This window comes from Danio rerio, chromosome 17 (genome assembly GCF_052040795.2).
Source record: "Danio rerio strain M-AB ecotype USA chromosome 17, GRCz13ab, whole genome shotgun sequence".
NCBI lineage: Eukaryota > Metazoa > Chordata > Actinopteri > Cypriniformes > Danionidae > Danio > Danio rerio.
This window is the reverse complement of record NC_141037.1, coordinates 23,394,629-23,412,856: the sequence shown is the minus strand read 5'-3', so window position 1 is coordinate 23,412,856 and position 18,228 is coordinate 23,394,629. Positions and strand designations below refer to the sequence as shown.

Sequence of the window (18,228 nt, the reverse complement as noted above, 5' to 3'; positions counted from 1 at the left end):
TTTTTGGTGTACAATGAAATGAGGTATTCCCTGCAATCTCCTGAAAAACCTACAGTATAGCACATGTCTCTGCATTAACTCTCTCAGGTGGCAAAAAAAAAAAAAAAGGCGAGAGTCTTTTAATGTGTTTTGTTAATTAGGTCCATTTATAACTCATTGCATTCCTTAGAGACCAGCTTCATTTTAGAAGGTTAAATTAATTGTGCTTTATAGCAGTAAACACAAAGAAATGTTTGATATCTATTAAGGATTTAAGCACACACCAAGCCTGTGAACATAAACACACTCAACTGAAAAATAATATCTGATGTTTCCATTTTACAAAGGTTATTAAGAGACTGTAACATTATGAGCATGTGGGTAAGGGTGTAGTCCAGTTCTGATAGAGACTGTGTGTGGATACCTGATACTCTGCAGACATTACAGAAAACTCAAAGTGCCTCAGATAATGACCTCCAGAGAAATAGGCTGTTCCTTCTGCTATCCGTACAATATATTCTTCTTTATAACAGAATGTTGTTCTTGTTGTCACTTGTGGTTTGCGGATACTTAATTTTCATTTAGAAATGTAAGTCTTTCTTGATATTTCAGCCTAGAATGTTTCATTGTTATTATTTTAGAGGGATGCTGTTAGTTAGTCTGAACTGAGGTCCTTAAATATCTTTTTTTTTTCCCAGCACATTGTAATAAACTAAGAGACTCCTTGAAGTCTCTCTAGGGTTATTATAATTTATACATATGTGTTTGAGTAAAATATAATACTGATGATATTTTGTTCAAATGTAAAACAAAAATGTTGTCAGCTATATATTTGCATGATATAAAAACAAAAAAGGGGGGCGACACGATAGCATGATGGTTAGCAGCACTGTCGCCTCAAAGCAAGAAGGTTGCTGGTTCGAGTACCGGCTCGGTCAGTTGGCATTTCTGTGTGGAGTTTGCATGTTCTCCCCATGGGTTTCTTTCGGGTGGTCCGGTTTCCCCCACAGTCCAAAGACATTTGGTATAGGTGAATTGATTAAACTAAATTGGCTGTAGTGTATGGATGTTTCCCAGTACTGGGTTGCACATAAAACATAAATTTAAAACATAAGCTGGATATATATATATATATATATATATATATATATATATATATATATATATATATATATATATATATATATATATATATAGGATGTATGTGTGTGTGTGTGTGTGTGTGTGTGTGTGTATATAGGACTATATATATAAGGACTAAGCCGAAGGAAAACGAATGAATGAAAACAAAAAAGGATGCTATGTTTTTTCATAAATATCAATGTTAATATATCAATATTTGGTGTAAGAACCCTAATTTGGAATCTCACAAAGTGAAAGCATTTGTTATTTTGACAAACTGTAATTTCTGGAATTTAAACAGAAATTAAAAAAAATATATATTTATTTTTTAAAGATGTTATAAGACCATTATGGGAGAAAAAAACTGACTAAATACTGATTTTACTCAAACCCATACATAGCAAATGTATGTATGTATGTATGTATGTATGCTGCAGCCAAGAAGAAATATTGAAGGCATGAGAGAGTATTTTTATTTGTCTATACTTTTTGAGTAGGATAAGTGTTTGTGGAAGAGTAAAAGTTTTCAGCTGTCTCTTAAATACTGTCATTTATGCCATGTTTTAGATGGGGTTGTGCCTGTCATTTTACCATCAGTAAACTTTAATGTTCTGAAAATAGATCTTAACCATCTCTGTGATTGGGTTAGGCATGGGACAGTATGATTCTGACCGTATGATAACCTTGAATAAAAATATCACGGTTTCACTGGACAACGGTATTGTGATTACTGCTTCAAAACAAGTTCTTCTTAAATGTCTGGGTAAAAAAACAACAATTTCCCCCCATTGAACATATATATATATATATATATATATATATATATATATATATATATATATATATATATATATATATATATTTATATATTTATTTATTTATTTATTTATTTATTTATTTAGATAGATAGATAGATAGATAGATAGATAGATAGATAGATAGATAGATAGATAGATAGATAGATAGATAGAAATCCTCTTTTAAAAAACTTAATAAGTGAGATAGATTTAACAAGAACCTTAAACCTGACCTCACCCAGTGCCCAGATTTTGTACTATACGTGTATGTAACTTGTACTGTACGTGAAGCAGTCAGTCAAATTTACATTATTTAGAACATTTGTTTCTACAATTGGGTTAGATTAGGCTTTACAGTCTTCGTGTTCAGTCCATTACTTCCATTGTATCTGTTCAGCTGAGGGAACGGAACCAACCCCGTGATGCCGACACATCAGTTGTATGCATATTTTTTTGCAGGTAAATGGCAGGGATTGGTAAAGCACTGGCCAGCCGATGCAGTGCGTAGGGCCCGGAGTCCACGGCGACGAAAACATGAACGGGGCGGGAGAGCAGGTCGACATCCTGCCCTCCAACTGCTTGGTGAAAGATCGCTGGAAAGTGGTAAGTGTGTGTCTATATTTAGTAGAAAGAGAGTGTGTGTGTTCAATAAAGATGCTCATAGTGGCTGCTGCCATCACAGGCCAATCACACTGGACAAAATGGACCACATATGACAGCAGATGCTTTCAAATCAACTCAATCTGGCTTTTCGCCAACGTGCGCCCACAGCAATTGGTTGTGGGCCAGTTTGTTGCTTTTTCTCCTTCAAGCAGATGTCCTCAGAAATAATTTGTGGTTGTTTTACTGTTATAATATCTTTGATGGCAGTGTTTAAAACAGAGCCTGAATCATCATTAACTAGCTTATGCTTTTTCACACGAGTTACATTTTACAGTTTAAGCTTGAGATAAATGAATATGCTGTGCCCTGCTTGGGGGAAAAAACTATTGAAACAATCAGTTCTGATGCTTTCCTCTACAAGTACCATTGCAAATATTGTAAGCCATCACATTTTAACCATCAAAACCAATATATTTTAATTATCATATGTTTATTTATTACCAGTCGTTGTGGTTTATACCAGGCAATTACCAATAAAGACCTAAATGAACTTTACGGTTTTCATTAAAACCAATGAAGTCATATGCCCTCAGATTGGAGCAGCTTAGGTAAATCAGCCAATCAAAGTTTGTCATACATTTATTGCATGTAAAGTAAATTCCATCCACACATTCATTTCTGCCAGATTAGGTGAGGAAATTGTTCGTTCTAATAGCAGAACTTCCACAGCATAATGTTTATGATATTATGCAAGACCAGCTCTGACTCTGTGTGAAACAGATTACAGACAGGTTAAATCGCTGCTCTGCCATGACTTACCTTGCTGTTGTTTGTGTATTCAGCTAAAGAAGATTGGGGGTGGAGGGTTTGGGGAGATATATGAGGCCTACGACTTGTTGACGCGGGAGAATGTGGCTCTTAAGGTGGAATCTGCCCAACAACCCAAACAAGTGCTAAAGATGGAGGTTGCTGTGCTAAAAAAACTACAAGGTGAGGAGACGGAGAGGATATATGTGCTGTTTTGTGTTTTTAATAACTAGCTTGAGTAATTAGTTTCTTGAAAACAGATCATTGTGTTATTGCAGCATCACAATGTCGCTAAGAGCAATTAGCATCCATCTCTTGTTAAAATCACACATCAGATAAAAAAAAAAAAACAGGAGATTTGGGAATTTTATATCTTATGTTTTTGTTTTAATGGTTTAGTGGAAGAAATATTTATCATTACAAACTAGCCAAAATACAGAAACTGTTCATAGTTATTTATAAAAATTATACTTTTATTTTATTTTTTATTTAAACTTCATCATATTGCATGTTTGTAAAACAATCATTAAAAAATCATTGTTTTAATGGATGTGTTAAGCAGCAAAGCTTTTTTTTTTTCAAAATTTATAACAATAAGAATTGTTTACAAGAAGAAAATCAGTACTCTAAAAGATCATATGGCTCTGAAGAGTGGAAAACTAGCATGTGAAAATTCAGCCTTTAATTGCAAGACAATAAAGCTGTTTTAATTTGTAATATTTTTCTATAAAGTTACTCTTGTGTTGGAATGTCTAGCCAATCCCATTCGTGTTTAATAAAAAAAGGTCAGGATGTCTTCAATGTCAAAAATATGAGTTATTTATTAGATACGAATGAATAATTTGAGGACAGAGCTCTGGATTAGGTTACCCCAATGCAATGCAAAAATTAAATTTATAATATTTTACTAAATATTTTTCAAGACACTTCTATACAGCTTAAAGTGACATTTAAAGGCTTAAGTAGGTTAATCAGGTTAACTAGGCAAGTTAGGGTAATTAGGCAAGTTATTGTATTACAATGGTTTATTCCCTAGACTATCGAAAAAAATATAGCTTAAAGGGACTAATAATATTGACCTTAAAATGGTTTTCAAAAAATTAAAAACTGCTTTTATTTTAGCCGTAATAAAATAAAAAAGACTTTCTCCAGATGAAAAAAAAAAATTTTCAGACAAACTGTGAAAATTTTCTTGCTCTGTTAAACATCATTTGGGAAATATTTTTAAATATTGTAAAAAATTCAAAGGGGCTTTAATAATTCAGATTTCAACTGTACACAACTGATATTAAAGGTGGAGTTTTGTGTAATTCGTCACTTGTCAATCATTCTACAGTCCTTTGGTGGTCGCACCCAAACATACTTCCTCTCTGCATACCAGAACTGCACAGTTAATTGCATTTTCAGTATAATTCACAACTTCTACAAGCATCCAGCTCCTTGTGATATGTCTAGACTTCTAGTTAGACAAAAGTCTGGAGCAAGCCAACCCCCAACTCTATTTTTATTCTTATTCTGCTATTTTCCTCTTGTCAGCAGTTCCTTCTTAGAAGTATGCAACACATTTAGAAAGATGAAGAATGTTTAGTTGATATATGGTATCATACAAAAGAAAAAGATTGATTGATCTGTTGTAAGTCTAAACATTTCTTTTCTAATAAAAATAAACAGACAAAAATAAAATAAATAAATAAATTCCCTTTTCCCTACAATTGTATTGTACTTATAAGCAAATGTAGCCTTGGTAAAATTTTATTAACCCCAAAAAATCAGCACAGTACATTAGGCATAATATAAAATGAGCCACCGATCAAGATGTTGTATCTGTACAATAAGTGACAAACCATTCGCTAATATATTCCCATCATAATGTTTTCAGATGTGCACATAAGAAACGAACACAGAGACACTGTGACTTTCATGCCTGTCAAGCCATTTTGCCTCAACTGTAGCTCAGACACACCACTGGGAGTCTGTAAGAGTAATGAGCGTAAAGAACTGAAGGAAAGCGGAATTACCACACTTTTTTTTTTCTCTCCCTCACTCGTTCTCTCATAACCTTCACAGAGGACATACTAGAATACCAAATGCCAACACCTCTGTCTGTAGCTGCTTGCTGAATGAGTTTGTTAAATGTGAATATGTGTGTTTCTATCCATCTTTTTCCTTTGCTCTATGATGGTTTGTTAAACTGTAAACAATGAAGTGTCATATTTCTCCACACAGCTCATCCATCAAATGTAAATTACACTCAAAAAGATAATGTTTGTTGTTTGTTAAAACTACTTATTTATTTGAGCTGAAACAACATAATTCTTGAGTTTTTTTATGCAAAACTTAATTTTTACCTTCAATCCACTTAGGTTTATAAAAATTAATAAATCAACTAAAATTCCTTCATGTTTTCCAAACGCAAATTGATTGTGTAGTGCCCTGTATTTTTACAGTCTATAACATTTAACAATTTAATAGTTACCTACTCATTCCTGGCCTCTTCTACCTTGTGATGTAGAGGCTGAACGATGTTTCCACCACCTTTTTCTGTCTGCAGCCACTGTTCTGGCGCAGCTTTGGTCTACTTCTCTCTTTTGGAATGCTGGGTTAAGTGAGTCCATCCATTTCATTCAAGGCCTGCAAATCTGTTGTTCCTGCTGCTAGTAAATGCCCAAGACTCGCACCGATAGGTAAGAGTAGGCACATAGGAGGAGTTCTAGACCGCTAGCTTTGTTCTGGTGGAGATTTCTCTCTTTCCTTGAAAGGCTCTGCTTAAAGCATCACATAATCTGCTAGATATGGCGACCCTCGCTTTGTTCCAAGATAGTTGAACTCTCCACTTGCTTCAAGACAATGCTGTCTAGCTTTATGGAGTGTTGGACATGTTTTTTTTGCCTATGAGGGATGATTATGTTCCCTTGTCTGACTCCAGATGTGGTGAGGAACTCCTCCGAGGATAAGTTTCCTGTTCTCAAGTAGTTTCTGCAGCATTTGTAGAAACTTTGTATTCTCTTTATCAGAGGTTCTTTGACATCACGCTTTCTGAGAACCTTCCACTGCTCTGGCCACTGTAAACTGTCAAACGTCTATAAAGGTCTATGAAGTCTTTTGGGATTCTAGCTTGTTTCCATGCCAAGTTAATCACGTTTAGCAGAAGGTTGGTGCCATCTTCTCCCATATATTTCAGCATTTTTGGGGCTACTGCATGTCCAGCTGCCTTTCCCAACTTCATTTTCCTGAGAGCTTTCTTTATTTTATTCAAAGTTATTCCTCTTGTATCTTCTTCTGTTATAATCTTATCTGCAAGGATGTTGTAACATCGCTATTCTTTGGCTCCATATTTAACAGGTCAAAGAAGTACTCTCACCAATGGCCATTATTCATTTTGTCCTCTCTTAGGACTTTTTTTTTTTTTTTTTTTTTACATTTTATTACAATTAACAAATTACAGAGCTTAATTTATCCCTCATAGAAATGAGACTTGCTTTAGCACAATTACAAATGTGTTTAATATTAGTGCACTGTAATGGTGTAAAATAATGTTGAGGAATTAAACACATCTACCAAAAGAGCTTTGCTCGCTGATATGTTTGTAATATTAATGCCAAGTGTAACGTTATTTTCATAAAGAATAAGAAAAGCACAAAGCCAAATGTACCTCTTCTGTGCAACCAATAATTTAAAATGCAGCCATCATGTAAGGAAAAAGTTGGATAATTTATGCAGGCATTTTTTAAATAATGTAATATCTATATGCCACTACTGCTTTCCTTTCTTGCACAGGAAAGAATCATGTTTGCAAATTCATTGGATGTGGAAGAAATGACAAGTTCAATTATGTTGTCATGCAGCTGCAGGTACATTATTTATTTAGTCTTCGCTCATGTTTTATGTGTGTCTCAAAGAAAGTGCAGCTGATTGTGTCTTTGCTCAGGGGAGGAATCTTGCTGATCTCAGGAGGAGTCAGCCTAGGGGGACATTTAGCATGAGCACCACGCTACGGTTGGGGAAACAGATCCTTGAGTCCATTGAAGCCATTCACTCTGTGGGCTTCCTGCACCGAGACATTAAACCTGTGCGTCTCACTCTTAGGTTCATCTTTTTTTCTCATTCCAAGTCAGTTTATATTGGCTTCTGTTAGCTGATGCTGGTCTTTCTTTCTATCCTCAGTCTAATTTCGCTATGGGTCGGTTGCCGTCAACTTGTAGGAAGTGTTACATGCTGGATTTTGGTTTGGCACGACAGTACACAAATACAAATGGGGAGGTGCGGCCGGTAAGTTCATTTCCAAGTTCATCATTTTGCAGTGTAGTTGTCTTTTTCTATATTCATCTAGTTAAGTAAGTATTTTTGTGTTTGTTTTGAAATGTTTTTTAGTTGTAATAGCAGACAGCATCGCCTAATAAACAGCATTTTCACATTTCTGTTTCTTGCATGTGCAATTTTTATGTTTTACAGTTATGTTGCAGAGGTTATTCATAGGGATGCATAAATATTACATTTTCATATAATAATATTTCCAACATAAAATAATGAAACATATGAAAAAAAAGTGATCTTACTAAACTTCACTATATTTTAAATGATTCAAAACCTCCCGCTTTGAACGTTTTTACTCGATTAAATGGGCATTATCAGTGGTTATCAGCTGATAGATATGGACCAGTAGGGGCCTTCTGTGCTTACTGGTTGGCTCAGAAGGCTGTTATCATCTATCCACATGGTTAATCAGCTATACTAATAGAGAAGACTCTAGATCCAGATCTGTTTTTTATATAACTTTGATGGTTTGGTTTAGGGTTGGGGTAGGGGTAGATATTAATAAAAATCAATTAATGGGAAATTTAATAAATAATATAAATCGTTTTCGTTAACTTCTGGCTGCAGCCGTATATGATCTATAGCTGATTAACCATGTGGATGAATGATAACAGAAATTCCCTACTAGCCCATATCTATCAAGGTAAGGCAAGGCAAGTTTATTTATTTAGCACATTTCATACACAATGCTAATTCAAATTGCTTTACATAAACAAGAATAAACGAAACAAGAAAATAAAGACTAAAATAATTAAAAATAATTAAAACAGATTAAAATCTGTTAAAACGAGTTATAAAAGAATGGAAAAGAAAAGAAAGACATAATAGTGTGATCTGTTGAATGTAGCATAGTGCTCATTCAGTAAAGGCACAGCTAAACAGTTTTGATTTGAAGGTGCCTAATGTTGGAGCACATCTGATCATTTCTGGAAGCTGATTCCAGCAGTGAAGGGTGTAGTAGCTGAAGGTCGATTCACCCTGCTTTGACTGAACCCTTGGAATGTCTTATTCATTTGATCCTAATAACCTGAGTGATCTGTTAGGTTTGTATTCAGTGAGCATATCTGTAATATATTGAGGTGCTAGGCCATTTAGTGATTTACAGACAAGTAGTAATACTTTAAAATCTATTCTGAATGTAACTGGGAGCCAGTATAAAGACCTGAGGACAGGTGTGGTGTGCTCTGATTTTCTGGTTCTGGATAATCTGCTTTTTGGGAATGCCAATGAGGGGTCCATTACAGTAATAATGTATCAGCTGATAACCACTGAAAATGCCCATTCAATCAAGTGATAACATTCGAGTCGGCTGTTCAAAACTTGGATAAAGTCATATAATATGAAGGCATATTAATGGAACAATGATCTCGTATTTTTAGTACTTCACTATATTGTGGCTTATGCAGTATTTTCTGTTCATTTTCGATGAAACATTTTTCTATGAATCTTTTTTTAATAGTTTACATTACAGTGATTTAAATGTAAAAATGTATTCCATACTCACCTACACCTATATATTTAAAAACTTTTTTAATATTAGCCAATAACTGATATGTTACAAAGAGTCATGCATCCCTATTTATTATTATTATTTGTGTTTCTTTCTCTACTGAGTTTTATTATTTATGTGTTTTAAATTCATTTTTCTGTTTCACTTTTCTCAGTTTTGTTTTGCAGTTGAGTTTTGGCTCTCATGTTGAATCGCATGCTTCCCCGCCAAAGATGTTTGTCCCTGTTACCATAGCGACAGTCATATTGTGAGTTCTCCAATATCATGGAAAAATTCCTCTTTTTTTACCTCTTAAAAATTACCCACCGTTCTTTAATAGTTATATAAAGTTAATGGGATAATTCACACAAAAATGAAAATGTATGCACCCTTCTCTTATTCCAAACCTTCTTCTGTTGATCTCAAATGAAAATATTTTTAATAATGTTGAAATACAGTAGCCATTGACCTACAGTTGAAGTCAGAATTATTAGCCTCCTTTTTATATATATATATATATATATTTTTTTTTTTTCCCAAATGATGTTTAACAGAGCAAGTAAATGTTTACAATATGTCTGATAATATTTTTTCTTCTGCAGAAAATCTTATTTGTTTTATTTCGGCTAGAATAAAAGCAGTTTTTAATTCTTTAAACACCATTTTAGGGACAAAATTATAAGCCCCCTTAAGCTATATTTTTTCGATAGTCCACAGAACAAACCATCGTCATACAATAACTTGCCTAATTACCCTATCCTGCCTAGTTAACCTAATTAAACTAGTTAAGCCTTTAAATGTCACTTTAATCTGTAAAGTGTCTTGAAACATATCTAGTTAAATATGATGTACTGTTATCATGGAAAAGATAAAATAAATCAGTTATTAGAAATGAGTTATTAAAACTATTATGTTTAGAAATGTGTTGAAAAAATTGTCTCTCATTAAACAGAAAAAAATAAACAGTGGGGTTAATAATTCAGGAGGCTAATCATTCTGACTTCAACTGTACATAATATTTTTAAATCCTAATGTAGATGGTTACCAGTTACAACATTTTTTGTTGTGTTCAACAGAACAATAAGCATATAAAAGCATAGTTTTTTGTATGTACTTTTCCTTTAAATTTTAAACTCTGATTCTTGTCCCAACTAGAAAAAAATCAACACCCCTGTTGTAGCATTCATTATAAATAAAATAACTGTGGACCTGAATATATGAAAGAGACAATTAATTGTGATTTAATCAGGCCAGGAATCCCAAAACTGGTCAAAAGGCATTAAAAAGCAGCTGAAACATACAGAATTCCTGTCGCTATACCCTTTCTTATATTTCCTTCCCATGGTTGCCTTGTTTTGATTATGTGCTCTTTTTCCAGCCTAAGTATAAAAAGTATCAAATGAAAGTGATGTGAATCCTTATTATGAGACTCTTTCAAATATTCTGCTTTAGCCCAGGTCAGTGGCTGGGTTCAGAGGAACGGTGCGATACGCTTCCATTAATGCTCATAAAAACAAGGTAAGTGCAGTCTAAAGTCTAGCATGCACAAAAAGTGACCAGGGTTGACTCTTTTTGCCAATCAGAATCAACTTTAATAAATCCAAATAAGGTTTTCAAGAATGAACAACAATATAGACAACTACATTTTTCATACTCTGTTCTTTGTTTTTAACAGGAAATGGGTCGTCATGATGATTTGTGGTCGTTGTTTTATATGCTGGTAGAGTTTACCGTTGGACAATTACCATGGCGTAAGATAAAAGATAAGGTAAGGCAAATGTATCACGCTCTCATCAACCAGTGACTATGAGCATAATGGGACTGAATTGAAGCAATTAACCCTTGGTGTGCTCAGTCTTAAGAGCTTTGTGTAAAATATTTAGGGCCTTCAGAGTGTTCTTGTTGTTAATAGTGTGTGTGTGTAATGTGCCTGATGAACAGGAGCAGGTGGGACAGATTAAAGAACGCTACGAGCACAGGATGCTGTTGAAACACATGCCTGCAGAGTTTCATATCTTTTATGATCATGTGCTGGATTTGGATTATTTCACCAAACCTGATTATCAGGTAAAATCAATACATACATCTCTTATCTTCTTCTGATTTCACTACCTCATTTCTAATATAAATGAGTTTTTCTTTGCGTTTGGCGTTATTATGTTCCAAGAACAGCAGTTGGATGATGTAAACAGTGTAAAGTGCATATTGTGTTTTTTTGGTAATCAGAGGTAAAATTGCAGTAATTTTAGTTAAAATAAATGCTGTTTTTTTAATCAAGTAATCCTGCAAAATGCTTTATGCATCAACAACAAATGAATGAATAAATGAACGAATGAACATTTTAAGTTGAAATATTGACTCACCATTATATTTTAAATTGTTTTCAGCTATTTTTAAAATGTGATTATTTGCTATTGAATAATTGCTGTCTTGATGAACATAGGCGACTTAAAAAAAAAAGTCAACATTTTGAATTGCTATATACATACAGTTGAAGTCAGAATTATTAGCCCCCTTTGAATTTTTTTATTTTTTTTTTAATATATGCCAAATGATGTTTAACAGAGCAGGGAAATTTTTACAGTATGTCTGATAATATTTATTCTTCTGGATAAAGTCTTATTTGTTTTATTTCGGCTAGAATAAAAGCATTTTTAAATTTCTTAAACATCATTTTAGGGACAAAACTATTAGCCTCTTTAAGCTAAATTTTTTATAAAAAATCTACAGAACAAACTACTGTTATACAATAACTTGCCTAATTACCCTAACCTAGCTAGTTAACCTAATTACCCAATTAAGCCTTTAAATGTCACTTTAAGCTGTATAGAAGTACCTTGAAAATAATCTAGGAAAATATTATTTACTGTCATCATGGCAAAGACAAAATAAATCAGATATTAGAAATGAGTTATTAAAACTATTATGTTTAAAAATGTGTTGAAAAAAATATTCTCTCTGTTAAACAGAAATTGTGGAAAAAATAAACAAGCGGTCTAATAATTCAGGGGGGCTAATAATTCTGACTTCAACTGTATGTTAAATATGCATTTACATTAACATACTGTACAGTATAGTATAAGGGGCATTCTTCAACTACGGCACTTTTAGCCTTGTGAAAAAACTTGTTTAAAATTAACGTAGCATAGCCTCATAAGTTTAAACAATTTGTCTAGTTTTAAGAGCTGTAAGAGGACAAACTTAGATGAGTAGAGAAACATTTGTTCCTTCTTGAACTGAACAAATGTCAATTCCACCACATCTCAATATACAGCTTTTACTTCAAAATGAAATAAATTATAGCAGTTAAACATTGTCTAAGATAATTTTTGTATCTAGTTTAACCAATCTTTCTGCAATATATATTTATATTGTTCTCCTCGTGTTTGCGTGGGTTTCCTCCGGGTGCTTCAGTTTCCCCCACAGTATTGGGTTGAATTAGATTAACTAAATTGGCCATAGTGTATGTATGTATGTGTGTGTGTTCGAATGTGAGAGTGTATGGGTATTTCCTAGTACTGGATTGTGACTGAAAGGGCATCCGCTGTGTAAAACATATGCTGGAATAGTTGTCAGTTCATTCCGCTGTGGTGACCCCTGATAAATAAGGGACCTAGCTGAAGGAAAATGAATGTATACTAAGTTTATGATGCTTTTATTAATGGTTTTAATTTCAATTTTCTCCTTCCTCTGGTCTAGTTGCTGATGTCAGTATTTGAGAACAGCATGAAAGACAGGGTGATAACTGAAAACGAGCCGTATGACTGGGAAAAATCTGGAACAGATACGGCACTCCCTACCAGCACACACACACCACCACAGCAAAACACAAGGCAAACTGCTGCCATAGTGGGGTACGTTTCTCGAGAGGATCACACTTGAGTGGAATTCTAAAATGAAACTAGATTGACTGTTTTGTCCTCTGAAATGGCCCTGAATTGTCTCTCTCAGGGTGGTAAATGTGACTCCAGTACCCGGTGAACTACCAAGGGAAAACACTGATGATGTTCTGCAAGATGAACACCTGAGTGACCAAGAGAATGCTCCACCTGCTTTAATACCCAGCAGGCCGACCGAACCGGCTCCAGCCGCACCTGCAGGTGAAGCATGGGATGAAACTGACTTCAATAGAAACCAACTCAGGATCAGCATCAGTAAGGTATTATTTGTCATTCTTCAATGTCATATAATTTAATCAGATCTGGGGAGGATTTTTAGAATTATTAAAGGATTAGTTCACTTTCAAAATAAATATCGGTAACACTTTATTTTGATGGTCCATTTGAGTATTAGTAAACTGTCTGCTTAATATCTGTTGCTCCTTCAACAGACATTTAACTGACTAGAAGAAACTTTGCAAGTACATGTCTATAAGGGCCTTGCCTAGAAAAAACGATCTGTCATTTTTTTTAAAAGAAATATAAAAAATTTAAATATATACTTTTTAACCACAAAGCTCAGAGGTGTGCACCTACAAATTTATGCATTGTGTAATCTCACTGAAAGATCAAGTGTGACATACAGAAGTAATAAGTTAGAGTCTAGTACTGTGGAGAAGGAAGAGTGCTCAGAAGTTGTAGCATGTGGAATTACACAAATGAATATGACTTTGTGTCAGTTTATTATTTAAAATGGTCCTTTCTTGTGCTTTAAACACACTGGGTCAGATAAGAAGTTTCCCATCATGAATCATATAGTCTTTGTTGCTGCACTAAGACTGCATTTTGAGAGTTCAAAGCATTTAGAGAGTTTCATAGAAGTCTACTCAATTTCTTTAATGACTTAAGAAACAATTATATGAACATCTTAAATGAAAAAGGGGTGAGATTTATCATGAAATGTGTATTTTGGGAGTGAACTAAATACTTTTAAGTTTTTAATACTCTTTTTCTTCTTAGACACAAGTAGCAGCAGAGGATGGAGATGAGCCTGCTGGAGGAGGGAGGTCTGTTTCTCCAGCCAGGGGTGGGGAAGGTGATGCTCAGGCTCGTCCTCCAAGGTACCGGAGAGTCAACAGCCCTGAATCAGAGCGTCTGTCTGGTGCAGAGGATAGAGGAGATGGTGCAGATAAACGGTGAGGAGAGCGAGAGCTTTAAAATGGATCACTCTGTTCCTCTGGCTGACATTTAGCTATTTTAAAGGTCACTCGACTGCATGTGTCTTGTTAGTGAGAAAAATACTCAATAGTGGCTTTTTTAAAGAAAGAAAGCATGTAAAGTTTTTGCTTTGACAGTTGTATGATTATAATAATTAGATCAAAGTTACTAAAAATAGATATTATGATTTTAAATGAAATAAACATTGATATTAGGATTTTAAATGTAATAAAAGTTTTTAACAGTTTCTAAACTAATTGTTATATTGATTTATAATCCTGTGCATTTCAGCTAATTGTTCCAAACAACAACTTTTGAACACATTTGAGATTACAGTACTGTATTTGACTTAATCGTAAACATTGCTGAATTACAATTGTACTATTGGTATTTTACTGTTATTGTAATTAACACATGCTGAGCTGCAGTTTGTGGACAAACGTAATTGGAAAAATTGTCAGTAACATTTTTAATATGATTTTATGCTGCACTTGTACTAAAAATACAGTAAAACAGTAATATTGTTAATCAGAACAATTGGGACACTCTTTATTTTGATGGTCCGTTTATTGAATTTAAGTTACATTGCATCTACATTCCAACTAATTCTCAGTAGATTATAGTAGTAGACTGTTAGGTTGGGGTTAGGGTTAGTTAGTGTAAATTGACATACTTGCTAAGCCTCTTATAGTGAATTAAATGTCTGTTAAAGGAGCATATCAACAGATATTAAGCAGACAGCCTACTAATACTCAAATGGACCATGAAAATAAAGTGTTACCAACAATTGTTTTAATTGTCTTATTTAATATACGCAAAATGTACATTTTGATGATAAGTACAATATTTTGCAGTCTTTGTCGCAGACTTCAGTTTCACACAATCATTTAAAATCATTACGAAGCATATTGAAATGTTGATGTTTGTTAAAAACAGCTTCTTCTGCTTTTTGTGGAGACCATGATACCATGAAACCCCTATTTCTTGCTCAGGGTTCTTTTTAATAAGTAGTATAAGTTCAAATTTAAAAGACAAACTTATTTCAGGCCTCCTACAGATCATGGAATTACTGGAATATTATGAAATTTTAAAAGTGAGGGAATTCTAAATATTTTTCAATACATAAGTCAATGAATATCAGAGACTTTTGCTTTTCTCTTTTTAAATGTTAGTTTTCATTTAGCAAAGTGTAATGTCTATAACATATAATTTTTAGCACACTGTTTTGCACATTTTGCCTGTTGGTTAGGCTATTTTTCATTTTATTCCTTTTCCAGTCGTCAAACTGACAGTCACTTAAGTCAAATGAAATCGCCAAGCAGTACTTGTTAACAAAGGCAAACATGGCAGGAAAATGCAAATTTCAAGAGCCGTGGTTACAAATTGACCACTTCAAAGACTGGGAGTTGAACTGCGTTCTTTTGTTTCTTTTAATTTCTTGTCAAAAACGAAGGTAAATTATCCACTGTTGCGCTCATAGTGGCTATTGAATTCACAAAAAATTATAAAACTCAAGCTTGAAGAATTGTAATATGCAAAGCACAGCAACGCTCTGTTTTTCTCTTCATTATGGGACATGGAATGTTAGCTTTTTAGTCAGGAAAAGTCAAGTCAAAAAGTCAGGAAAAAGTCAAGGATTTGTACACATGGCTTAGAGTAGGAACCCTTTTATATGAAATAGAAATCTTTTATAAGATTATAAATGACTTTGTTTGAATACAGCTCTGCACAGTTAACACAATTTAATGTGTCACTGCTGAAAAAAAGTATGAATAATATTCATTTTGAAATCTCTCTCTCTCTCTCTCTCTCTCTCTCTCTCTCTCTCTCTCTCTCTCTCTCTCTCTCTCTCTCTCTCTCTCTCTATATATATATATATATATATATATATATATATATATATATATATATATATATATATATATATATAGTACTGTGCTAAAGTTTTAGGCCAACATTAAATCTGTTATTTTACTAATGGTACTATGGATATATGTGTTGCTTTACTACAAAACCAGTCATAAGAGTACATTTTTGGTCAGTTTTTTTATTGCGATTTATACAGGTTGAATAAATTATCTTTCAGTTGATGTATTCGGCTTGTTGGGATAGTAGTTAGGTTAGGTTAGAATTTGAACTATTTTGGTTTAATTGTTTAAGACGCGTGAAAGACAATGTTGGAGAGAGGTTGTTTGTCCTGGGTTGAGCTGCATTTTTACCAGTGTTGTTATGTTAGCAATATTGTCTGAATTGATGGAATTGTGAATGTTGAAAAGTACAGATACAGTTTTAATCCATTAAACCATTCCTTCTGGAAAGAACTTCAGTGGTAATAGATTTTATTTTCAGCTTAATAACAATTCACTAATTGAAGTGAAATCCTATTTAGAGACAGAAAACAGCTGATGAAACACAGACAGTCATGAAATGGCCTCCACAGTGTCCAGACTTGAATATTATAGAGGCTGTATGAGATAACCTGGACAGAAAAAGAAAGATATGACACTCTAAACCTAAAGAAGAACTTTAGAAGGTGCTAAAAAGCCTGATATTACGCAGCACATTATTTTAGAAAATGTCAGGACAATTAGAACAAAACAGGTCAAGCTGTGCTTGGTGCCAAAGGAAGCCACATTAAACATAGACTTTTGCTTGAAGAGGAAATGTTGTGCAGTTGTTGTTTTTTAGTACATTTTCCTCTATTTTCTGTTTGTTTTTAATAAAGAGAAGAATTGATTATATATTGTGCAAAAGTCTTAGGCCAACAAAGCTGGTACAGTGCTTAGAACTTTTGCACATTACTGTATATATAAATAATAATATAGATTTTGTGTGTGTTTTTTATCAGCTCTCGTCTGGACATGCTGGGCTCTCCATCCAGGCATGTCTACTCTTCTCAGCCTGCTCAGATGCTCTCCTTAGAGGGTGGACAGGGAGAAAGGTTGGCCGGCGGCCGTCATGATGTCTCTGCAGACGGTGACCAGGAGGCCCACAGCAATGCCTTCATACGCTCAGTCCCGCTGGCAGAGGAAGAGGACTTCGACAGCAGGGAGTGGGTGATGATCGATAAAGAAACTGAGCTGAAGGACTTCCTCCCCGGGGCAGAACCAACCACCTCAGGCACCACAGATGAGGAACCTGAGGAATTGCGGCCCCTCGAGGACCACGAGGAGAGGAGAAGGAGAGTGCATGGAGGAGCTGAGGCTGTGGTTCGACCTAAAACACAGCGAGGGATGATGATTGTAGCAGAGGAGGAGGGAGCAGGGCCGAGTCCCGGCCATTCATCCTGTCACACGCTGCCTCGTTCCTGCCCGAGAAGAAGAGAGTCGGAGCCGTTTGGACCTGATGGACCGGTAAGACAAACCTGGATGTGTATGTGTGTGTGAGCATGTGTGTTTATATGGCTCATCCTGAACTCTTTAAATGTTTGAGGATATTTGGATCCATGATAACATCATTATGAAAGCTTAAAGGGATTGTTTACCCAAAACTACAAAATAAAAAGGTTTTACTCTTTAGTCATTTACTCACCCATAAAAAAACCTGTTAATAATTCCAAACCTTCTAATCAAAAGCCTTTTGTTTAACCTTTGAAAGAAAAAAGTTAAATTAATGCTGAATTTGAGTCCCTATCTGATCATTATATTTTCTTAAGGCATTGTTTAATTTTATATTCACTGAAGTTTTTATTCAAATGTTTCAGTATAAATTAAAATGAAAATCAATCCGATGTTTATGTTGACAAACGCTTTGTTTATTTTTGAACTATTTTTCTTAATGCATTACAGCACAAACTAAATAAATATAGCTGTCTCATTTCAGAGGCTGCATCCTCCGAAGGATGCATTCGAAGTGCGCTGCCTCATCCGGCTCGTTGAAGGCTGTCTCATTTAAAAAAAACTTGAATGCTCCTTTAAACACAGCCTCCAAATGCATCCTTCGTTTCCCAGGTATTGAAGGACAAAACCGGTGGATCCTTTGCGGCCGCGATTGTCCCACGATTTATTGCGCACTGACAACT

The 18,228-nt window shown here is 34.4% G+C and overlaps 1 protein-coding gene across 3 annotated transcripts in view; it reads left to right on the top strand.

Moving 5' to 3' along the window:
- The window catches only part of ttbk1b (tau tubulin kinase 1b), a 39,300-nt gene that overhangs the window by 1,535 nt on the left and 19,537 nt on the right, over positions 1 to 18,228 (top strand). For 2 of the 3 annotated variants that reach the window (XM_087290372.1, XM_087290374.1), the window contains exons 2-13: positions 2,358 to 2,501; positions 3,344 to 3,491; positions 7,086 to 7,159; positions 7,237 to 7,377; positions 7,473 to 7,577; positions 10,564 to 10,629; positions 10,787 to 10,879; positions 11,053 to 11,178; positions 12,811 to 12,965; positions 13,063 to 13,270; positions 14,010 to 14,185; positions 17,056 to 17,560. In XM_087290372.1, coding sequence (XP_087146498.1) covers positions 2,394 to 2,501; positions 3,344 to 3,491; positions 7,086 to 7,159; positions 7,237 to 7,377; positions 7,473 to 7,577; positions 10,564 to 10,629; positions 10,787 to 10,879; positions 11,053 to 11,178; positions 12,811 to 12,965; positions 13,063 to 13,270; positions 14,010 to 14,185; positions 17,056 to 17,560 — 1,905 coding nt within the window. In that variant the 5' untranslated portion in view covers positions 2,358 to 2,393. Of the gene's footprint in view, positions 1 to 2,357; positions 2,502 to 3,343; positions 3,492 to 7,085; positions 7,160 to 7,236; positions 7,378 to 7,472; positions 7,578 to 9,298; positions 9,380 to 10,563; positions 10,630 to 10,786; positions 10,880 to 11,052; positions 11,179 to 12,810; positions 12,966 to 13,062; positions 13,271 to 14,009; positions 14,186 to 17,055; positions 17,561 to 18,228 lie in introns of those variants that run through there. The other variant, XM_087290373.1, reaches the window with a different exon arrangement.